At 44.7% G+C, this 10,449-nt stretch overlaps 1 protein-coding gene across 2 annotated transcripts; it reads right to left on the bottom strand.

The window, feature by feature from the left end:
• Window positions 1-25: 25 nt before the first annotated feature.
• Window positions 26-9,995, bottom strand: dbpb (D site albumin promoter binding protein b). Of its 2 annotated transcripts, none has more exons than XM_086039141.1 (5): window positions 9,005-9,995; window positions 8,538-8,864; window positions 6,597-7,052; window positions 2,858-3,123; window positions 26-2,115 (listed from the first exon to the last, which is right to left on the bottom strand). In XM_086039141.1, the coding sequence occupies exons 2-5, from the start codon at window positions 8,725-8,727 to the stop codon at window positions 1,900-1,902; spliced, it is 1,128 nt and encodes a 375-aa protein (XP_085895267.1). In that variant the 5' UTR covers window positions 8,728-8,864; window positions 9,005-9,995; the 3' UTR covers window positions 26-1,899. The 2 variants fall into 2 exon arrangements, with proteins under 2 accessions (XP_085895267.1, XP_085895268.1); XM_086039142.1 differs by having other exon boundaries at window positions 8,538-8,734.
• Window positions 9,996-10,449: the final 454 nt, after the last annotated feature.

Raw genomic sequence — 10,449 nt, 5'->3', positions numbered from 1 at the left:
TGACAATAACAGCAAAAACAGAAAGTTGGTGAATGAGAATAATCTTTTATTGGTGTAATTCTGGGGAAATCTCAACTACATCCAAAGAACCAGCACATAGTGGGTCGGACACGGCTGAGCCCACTGATGTCACAGGAGGGGGGGGGCAGATGTAGTTCAATTAGAGTCACTCTAAAGATTGATCAAGCACATCTGTGAGGATATCAACAACAGTCCTGTTGGGAGAGAGCGAACAATCACTTGACGCAGGTGAGAAAGGCTGAAAGAAAAACGACCAAAGGACGACGCCGTGCAAAGTCCAGCGGGTTCGTGAGGAGCTCGTCCTGGAAAGAAAGGCATGTTTTGGGGGGGGGGGGGGGGGGACACAATGGTGAAATCCATTCAAGCAGTAAGTGTCTGTGGGCCACGTTGAGGGATACCAAAGAGTGAGAAGATCATAGTCTTTTTTTTTTTTTTTTCGGGGTGCATGGTCAGACACTGTATCAAGGTGCATCAAGGTGGATCATTTTCATCCAAAGGAAGAAAAACAGTCGTTAATATAGAACAACAACAATAACAGGGCTAATCCTCATAATAATCATAACAAGAAGAATAATAGCAGTATTGGTGATTACTCATGACAGGGATTACAATCACACTCTCAATTGTGGCATTGAACATGTTGGTACAGAGGGCTTTATGGATGCAGTACAAAGTCAAGGAGGGGCATTATTCAACTAAAGAAATACAGAAGCAATCTTGTCTTAAAATCTGAGACGTATCTTTCTGAAGATGAACAAAAGGCCCTTCCAATGAACGACAATTTCAACTCCAGAAAATGATTGGAGCACATAGCAAAAATGTTTCCCCTTAGAAACGCCTTTTTAAAAAATATTCTGAATTGTAAAAATAGTTATAACAAAAATCTATGTCATATATTTTTATTTTGAATTACCTTTGTTTGCTGATTGGCTGGTTTAAAAGCCTGCGCTCATTTTGACTTGCCCTATTAAAGGAAAAATGAAGCTTTAAAAGTAAAAAGTTAAATTTTAGTGTTAAAGTCCAGTACCAATGAGGTACAAAAAAAAAAAAAAAAAAAGGGAAATGTGATCATACTACAGTTATAAAATAAAATGGGAATGAAAGGAGTAGAAGTAGAAGCAGCATCATGACTTTCACCAGTGAAGTACCAGTCTGATTGAAAATTAGCCTGGGTAGTAAAGGAGATTATAATTACAGAGGATTGTCTATTTTTAATTTTTTCCTTAAAGATGCACGAATGTGTCGGCTCGGCTCTCCAAAACATAAAAAGGATGCGGTGGGACTCGAGGGGGGGGGGGGGGGTAAATCAAAGTAAAACATAAGTGCTTGCGTTGCTTGCATAAGTAAAATTCACAAAAAAATGTTGAACTATACCACGTGAAGATCATTTTTGCTCTCTATATTACAATTGTTACACACGTCCTCGCCCTCGCCGCAGCGTCCCGACATTAATCAAGAAGTCCAAAGAAAAAAAAATGAAAATACCCATCCATGGCTGACCCTCGTTACGTAAGATAGCGTTCCCCAAATCTCTAGTCATGTAGAAAATATACAAAATTATTCTCCAAATTTCTACTCTCCTTCTAATTGTTTTCTGAAGTATTATAAAAATATACAATTCTCCAATAGCAAAACCCTTAAAAGTCACATCTGTTAAATTATTCTCTCCCTCCGTCACTTTTAAGAGCTTGACAAAAACAAGACACCTGAGCTGCGGTACGCACGCCTTCCTCGTCCTCATCCTCCTGATACATTCAAAATCATCATCGTCGTCATCATCATCATGATTCCAGACTTGTCCATCCTGTCATCCCCAAAAATGTCAAAGTCTTCCAAAGGAATCCAGCTTATTTCACTCGTCGTCTTCCTACTCCTCCATCACTGGTCGGCCAGACGGTTCTCGTATTTGCTCAGGATGTTGCGGCACCGGCCCAGTTCCTTGCGCATCTCGGCCACTTCCTGTCGCAGGGCAGCATTCTCTCGCTCCAGGTAGGCGGCGCGCACAGAAATTTGGTTCTCCTTGAGGCGCCGCGCGTCCCGGGAGCGCTTTGCCGCTTCGTTGTTTTTGTATCGCCTGCTCCAGTATTTCTCGTCCTGAGATCACCGCACAGAAGATGCGCAGGGGAGATGGATGGACGGACAGAGAAAAATAGAAGATAAAGCATATTTTATACATTAAATCGAAAGCAATTTAAAATGACAAAAACAAATATAAAGTAAATACCGAGTTAAAAAGAGGCATGAACTAAAATAAAGACATAGAATTAAAACAATTCAATGTCAAATTAAATTTAAAAACTATATTAAATATTAAATCGACACTTCAAATAGATATGAAATAAAACAAACAAATTAAGTCAAGAAAACTATTGCACTTAATATAAAGTAATGAATTGACACGTGAAATATATTAAATTGAATAGATTGATGAAAAAGAACGGTAAGGGAAATTCAAATGTAAAACGAAGCGACACAGTTAAATTACAAAAAAATAAAACACATTAAATTAATCAATAGAGTAACAGAATTGGTTACATTTGTCAAAGACTTAAATTCCAAATCAAATAAAATGATAAAAATGACGAATTAAATTACAAAGAAATAAAATAATTAAAATGCAAATAAAAATTAAATTATTAGATGGGGGGAAGAACAAACACAGGTAAAAAAAATAAATTTTAAAATGAAACGACAGTATAAATAATTTGCACTCTTCTATTCTCACAGTTATATCCACCCGAGATATCTGACCGTTAAATGGAAAAAAAAGAAGCTATTTCTAATATGGTTCAAATGGTATTTGTGCATGTGTAGCACAATGGTGCACATTGCTCACCTTCATGTTATCAGGCACCAGGATCTTGCGCGCCTTCTTCACCATGGGCTGAGGCTTTAGCTCCTCTTCGCTGAAGGTCTGCCTGGGGTCAAAGTTCTGCTGGCCGGGGCCGTTGGACAAAACCATGTCCGACGGATCCATATCGAAAATTCCCACCCCATCTGGCCCGCCGCTCGTAGGCGTCAGCAAGGGCGGGCACGAGGACGACGGCGAGGAGGACGAGGAGGATGGTGACTCGCACGAGTCGTTCATACTCGTCTGGCTCCCTGCAATTACAAGAGACGGGACGTCAGTTCTGTTACCCACAGAAATGGAGACGATATCATTAACTCGTATGTGCACCTAAGAGCCCAACCGATTAACGGAAAGATATTTGCTAATCTTACATTGGCAAAAATCGGCCGATTTTTTTGGGCCAAATCTTTTTTTGAACTAACACACTAACACATTATAAGGCAAATTTTGTAATAAAATAAATGTTGTCGTTGCACTAAGGGGTAATTATATATTTTTTTAATTGAATGCCTGATTAATCACCAATCGCAATTTTATTCTGCCAAATCCAAAAATCCATATCGATCGGGCCCTATGGGTTTAATGTATCTTTACTCAACTTGTCTGTGCCAATAGTGGCAGGCAGAACAGGTCAAAAGGTACAATTAACCGGGGTATTATTATTCAACTTTCTGTACTTTTAGTGACATTTTTTTTAGTTCAGATTTTTCTTGCGTAAAATACGTTCTTGGGCTAGATTAAGAATAGGAAACACATGCAGTGTTACATAAAAGCGGCCACCAGGGGGAACTACAGAGCAACTTTCTATGTGCCATAAATGTCATTCCAGCTGTTTTAACTGCATACCATCCATAACCCATCTGTAACGCGAATAATCTATTACACAAGAAATACTGCTATCACTGCTACTTAATCAATCAAACTATTGTCAAGTTCCAAACACAGCGATCTAACTGTGGAAAATGTTATGTAACGCGCTACCCCTCCCATTCAAACCAGTTGGATCAAGTGGGGCCACAGAAAGGGTTTTACCTAACCCTCCGGCCGACTTGGAGGTGCGATGTACCTTCAGCACACTGCAGCCAGTCACACTCACTCCCGAGCGCACGCAACACGTGGAGGGCATTCGTTATGGACGTGCGGCCAAAATAGAGCCGGGAATCGATATTAGCTAGGCAGGGGTGCGACGCTATTGCTGGGGTATTGACGGGGCACGCTCAGCGGTACACCGGGCCAATGAGATGACCGTATGTCCATGCAAAAGCAGCCGGTTGCGATGGAGTTTCAGATGAATATTTAACTGTTTCAATGACAATAAAAGCCAAGTGTGTATAGCGTTTTAAGGAGGCGGGGTGAGGAAGCCTGCGGCTCAAGGGCCAAACGCGGCCCGCTGGTGCCCACCAAACACCTCTAAGGGCATAGCGACGGAAAAACTAAATCTGCAAGTGATTGACGCCTTTCCAAAAAGGTTTGTAATGACCACAAATTGGCGCCAAAGCAGTATTTGTTACATATACTTTGGGCCTGATCATAAAAACAGTGATAATGGAGGATGGCTACCAGAAAAAATAAAACATTTAATGTGACTTTGTGAATGCTGACTATGTCGGGGTTTACTGTATCATAATAAACGTACATTTGATATATTTTTCAAAATATTGCAAGGATTTAGTTGCTGCTAAAAGAAAAATTCTAAAAATCTACTTGTGTTTTAGCCTGGGATAAAACACAAACGATGCCTGCAGAGTGACCAAAAAGACAAGCAAAATAGCCGGAGGCATGTCCTCAAGGGCCCGAAAACTTGAAGGTGAAAAAACATCAAGACCCAGATACACTGGGGGGGGAAAAAAAGGACTTCACTTTCGGTTGCACATGATTAAAAGATGGTAAGTCGATGTAATTTTCCTCTTTCTCTTTTCTCAGAAGAATATTCAAATGATATGTTCGTTTGACAGATTTTAATCATGTGTAACCGATGTACATGTCCGAAGTAAGTAACTCCCAACGATCCTACAGTTTTTGCGATTGTGTAGCGAGCCAAATTTAAGGTACGAGCTAGAGGGGCAACAGTGAATCGATGAATCGATTATCACATCAAATACTTCGATAATCAATTCATGCTTTAGAGACTTTAACCAGTTCCAGATTTTCAACGTGAAATAGTCTCTGATTACTGAAGTCCTCCATGAAAGCAGACTCTTTATCTTTGTTTTCATTTCAAGTACATTTGTAATGGTCTGTTTTTACTTTGGAAAATCAATCATCAACATTTTTGCCTGTTTTCGGACTAACCTAACCAGTAAGGGAATGATGATCACTTTATGTGTGTGCATTCATCAATTAAGTTGGAAGTCACACGTTTACCACTATCAACCGCCCACGAGAACCTTGGTATGCATCACGCCTTCATTGTTTTTTTTTTCCCTTTCCCGGGCTGCGCTTGCTAGCACGAAGCAGTCAGTGCAGCCACCTGCTGCTGGAGGCTTCCGCTGGAATGTGGCGGCTCTATCCCCGGGCCTCCAAACTGGAACATCTTTCCCAGCTAAAACTCCAGTACAGCTTCATGCTTGAATAAGCCAATTTACCCTTGAAGGTAAAGAGTTAGCTTTCAGCGTTCTTCGCTAAGATTTGATCATTCCCTTTGACGTTAACACGGTTGGGCTCTCTCGCAGAACAGGCCGAGGAACCATATTTGGTAACGTGACAAAATGGATGCCGCGCGACGGGCGAAAGGCCTCACGTGACTTCCCCTAGCCAATCAGAGAAGAAATTGAATGATAATAATGAGGACGTATCAAATGAAATGATATTGCTCTTAAAAACTGGCAGATGAATTTCAAGTAGCGGACTATCTACGAGTGTGGTATAAAAGTAAAAAAAAAATTCAAGGTAATGTGAATTATTCACTATGTGCCCCTGCACGTCGATATTTGCTGGCATTATTCATCGGCGATCAGATGTCCAGAGTTTCCAGCAGCAGTCGTCTTGCTGTAGCCCAGCGCGTCCCTCCCCCGTGCGGGCTCCTCCTCCATGTGTACCGGCCCGCCTCTAGTTCTCTCACTCCAGCAGACTCAGGCAGCCTCGGCACGTGTAGCGACGCGTGCACATGGCCGTGGCGTGTGAAGTGAGGAGAGATTTAAAGACACGCAATCATAAACACTCCACGCGCTTCTCACTCTCTCTCTCTCTCTCTCTCTCTCTCTCGCTGTCTCGTTTCCAGAAACTGCTTTTGGCCTCGCTCGCCTCCCATGACGGTGAATATTAATAATTGGCCCGCGTTGAACGCTGATTGTGTTCTGACACCGGGGAACATTGATCACATGCAAAATACTGAAAGCTGACTCATAATATTTCAATCCCGTGGTCTGTTTTGCTCGCTGGAATGGCACATATCTCGGCTGCCCTGAGCTCAAGGGAGCAGATTTGAACCCCGGGGGAAATTTCAGGCATTGTTTCAATCCTCAAGTCTATTTCTATGGTCTTGTAAAAGCCCCGTGACAGTATCTTAGGCCTTCGCTTTTGATTCTACGGGACAGAAAAGTGCTTTGTCACCGCGGTATCTTCTTTTAATATTCCCTCAATAGCCTGTGGGAACATTTCACGCATCGCGTAGCCCCCACTTGCATTTCAAGTGAACTGCAGGAGCTTCAATTTCAGGAGACAATTTGTCAGCAACGAGGGGCCCGTGTTCTCGAGCCTTCTCCGGTCGTGTCAGTGAACTCACCGTGAAGGCAGTCGTTTCCTCCGGTCAGGCTCGGAGGCTGCGCCACCTCCAAACCGAGCAGGGACGGGGAGGACGAAGATGAGGGCGATGAGGACGAAGAGCCAGGCGGGGATGGGGGCGGTAGGCACTGGGAGCTCTGGTTGGGCACTGCGGACTGGGAGCTCTGAGAGGGGATCTGGGCCGAACTGGAGCTGTTGTTGCTGTGCATGCTGCCCATTCCGTTTTCGGTCAGAAACTCCTCCAAGTCCATGTACTGCAGCTGGAAGAGGCCGCCGTCCGCCGGGAGGGTGCGATCCCACAAGAGAGGGCCCAGGAACTGGTTGAAATTGCCACCGGTACTTCCGCCGTTGCATCCGTTGCCGTTGCCGCCGCCGCCGCCGCCGCTTATTCCGGACGTGTTCCTCATGGAGCACACTCCCATAGAGTCTTCATCCAGGTCCATTGATCGCTCTTTGTCTAACAACAAAAAGAGGAGCGCTGAATTATTATTGGATCATGAATAATGTGAATCAATAATTTTAGGATTGAGCCTTTTAAATTTTAAACTTACGTTTGTACCATTGGGGGGTTTATAATGTTGGGACTTGGGCGGTGCCTTACAAAGTGTTGGCTTTTTACCATTGACTTTTACAACTCGGGAACACTCTTTGGTACAAGGTACCAAGAGTCACACTGGAGCCCTACAACTATCCCTTATCCCAAGTAGTATGTGTTGGTTCACTTTGGTATGATTTTTTTGGTTCCCATTGCCAAAGTTGCTAAGCTAACAGTCACCTTGGAGCCCAACAATTAACCTTTTGAGGTCTTGTACATTGTATTTTGAGGGACTTATATGGAGCCTTAAGTCTCATTTCTACCAAGCAGTGGAGTTTGGCTTAGAATGGTTTGGTGCGCTTTTAATGGTTCTTGTTGTCAACGTTGCTAAGCTAACAGTCACCTTGGAACCCAACTATTAGCCTTTTGGGGTCTTTGAAATTGTATTTTGAGGTACTTATATGGAGCCTTAAGTCTCATTTCTACCAAGCAGTGGAGTTTGGCTCAGAATGTTTTGGTGCGGTTTTAATGGTTTCTGTTGTCAACGTTGCTAAGCTAACAGTCACCTCAATTCGCCCTATAAGGTCTTTTCGGTTGTATTTTGATGGACCGCTATGGAGCCTTAAGGCCTGTTTAGACCGAGCAGTATGTTTTGGTTCTGTTCGTGTTTGGTATGATACTCTTTTTGGTTCCTGTTGTCAACGCTGTAAAGGAAAGAGCCACCTTGGATCCCAATAATTTGCCCTTTAGCGTGTACTAAATTGTATCTTGAGGGACGGAAATGGAATTTTAAGCGGTGGCTTGGTTCAGAACGGTTTGGTTCATTTTGGTTCTTGATTGGTTCCAATATCTAAATTGGAAAGGTACACTATTGTATCTATTATTCTATTGATCGCACCATAAAGAACCGAATCCAAGTGAACCATATCACTCAGTGGAAACGTGGCTTCTACTGCCCATCTAATTCTAAGAGTGTTTCCTTAAGATTCGCTTTTTGACAAACTCCTTCATAGAAACCAACCCCACACCCCCTCCCCACCCCCACCTCGCACAAGCACACAACTCACAGATGGAGCAGATGGCAACAGAATCGCAGTATTAATACGAGAGCCAGGACCAGTTAGTTATCATGGCGTATATTCAGTACACAAGCTCATGAGCTCATCTCACTATGGCAGGAGGTCAGAATGCATGTGAGCCTTGACTTTAAACACACATGTAATCTGGATAATAATTGCCAAGTGATTATAATCCAAGGCAGGGGTATTATAGTATGCGTCGGTGCATCTAGCTGGAATTATGATGGATTCATGATGCATATTTGTTCTGAAAGTGCAGCATCAGGTGGAACTGTGACTGATTTGTTGGGAGGCAGGGTCACGTGGTACATAACAAACAAGTGCCCACCTTTAAGATCACAGGGACTTCTCAAGCGCTGGTCCCCTTTCATGGGATGCTGCAGGAGGGATTTGAGTCCTGCCATGGAGTTGAGGTGCCCCCCGGTGAGGGAAACCGCCGGCTGGGTGCAATTCCCAAATTGTGGGCTGGCGCCTGCGGGCAGGTCCGGGGTGGGGAGCTGTGTGAGCTGCCTGGACATCCTGGGCCTTACAGGAGAGGGGGGGTGGGGAGGTTTGGGGGAATCACGGAGAGACACCTGTGAGGTGGAGGTGGGTTTGTACTTGGAAGGGGCGAGGCGAGATGACCACAGGGAGCTACCAATAAGAGTTTGGATGACTGTACATGCAGGGGGGGGGGAGAGGGGGTGGGGGGGAAGAAAGAGAGGGGAGAAGAGGAGGGGGTTGTTTATAGTTGCTACCACTGTAAAGAATTATAACATCGAGTATAGTATTAACAGCACATGCATCTTGTATTACCTTTTACGATGAGATGACAAGCAACCTCCCTTTATCTCCTTGCAGGACTGTTAGCATCGAAGTATTCCATTGTATTCCTCGGGGGGAGGGGGGGGGTGTCCAAGTTGTTATTCTCAGTGCAGTGTGGGAGGATCAGCTGAGTGGAAAATCTCGCCAAATTTAGTGGTGTAGGGAAAAAAATGCAATACGTAAAATTGCAATAGAAAAATGGAAAATGATATCCAGTTGTTTGAAAAATGGAGCAATGGATCTTGTTGAAAAGTCTCCAAAAGAAAGTGTGGATCGATGTGTTGAGGAGGAGGAAAAAAATAGATGAGAAATCGACGAGTGTCGATGTTGTTCAAATGACAAGTTGATGTTTCTCCTCTCTGGGCTCGCGCTCACTTGCCCGTCGCGTGGAAGTGGGAGGAGGGACCGAATGGTGGTGGGAGTGGGTGTCGGGAGGGGTCGTTTCCTCCTTCTCTGTCTGTACTCGTTCTCATTTGCACCCGATGGCTCCAGTCACGGGCACGGTGGTGTGTGTTGTGTTGTGTGTGTGTGTGTGGGAAGCCGACGTCCTCCTCTTCGAGCTCAGATGGAACGGACACGGGCGGCTCACGTGACGTCAAACGTCGCCGAATAAGCCCGGAGAGGGTTGGCCAAAACTCTTGACTGATCCCCTCCGAGCTTGCGCCATTATTTATGAGCAACGCCCACTCTCGTGCCACACCTCGAGGAGAGACGGCTGCTGTCACTTGTTCTTGTTTGTTTACTTCGCGGAAATAACACTGCCAGAGTTAGCATACGCGCTAACGTGACCAGCTAACTTGACCGGTCCGTTAAGGAGAGTTGAGCGTACGAATAGCTGTCAACTCGCCATGTTTACGTTCCTATATTGCCTGAGTAGTAAGGTTATAGCGTGTCTTTTAGGGTTCCCTCCTCAATAGTAATCCAATGAAAACGTGAGTGTGCAGATTTTTTTCCCACGTTGCCTCCCGCTGTACTGTACAAAAGCGCCACGGCTCACGTGTACCGAGCACGCGGAGACAAGCTTGTCCGCTCGCGGCTGTCGCTCTGATTGGCTGGGAGCTCGCCGTCTCCGAGCTCCCCCATTGGCCAGAAGTAGGTCGGCCAGTCCCGCCCACTCGGATTCCCTCCGTGCATGCTAGTGCCGCGTGAGAGCGAGTTGGAAGGATGAAAAAACGGCACGAGGGCGGCCCAGCTCGCTCCACTGTACCCGAGCACATGCAAAACAGCGCGCCACAGGAATCCAACTGTGCACGGCCCACAGACGGATGTGCTCGAGTTGACAAGTAAACAGTTGACAGAGCTCTGAGACACCGTTGGCGGGTGAATCATTTATAAGCGTGAGCACACACGTGACTTATTATTCCTTACATTTAACCACGATGTGAGCTAGTGCAGGAGGTGGTCGATTAGACACAGATTCATGCTTGATTTTCAAA

Source organism: Filicampus tigris, chromosome 8, assembly GCF_054856515.1.
Source record: "Filicampus tigris isolate MCC_2025a chromosome 8, RoL_Ftig_1.0, whole genome shotgun sequence".
Taxonomy (NCBI): Eukaryota; Metazoa; Chordata; class Actinopteri; order Syngnathiformes; family Syngnathidae; genus Filicampus; species Filicampus tigris.
Note: the sequence above shows the minus strand (reverse complement) of the source record. Positions and strands in the feature narration are given on the sequence as shown.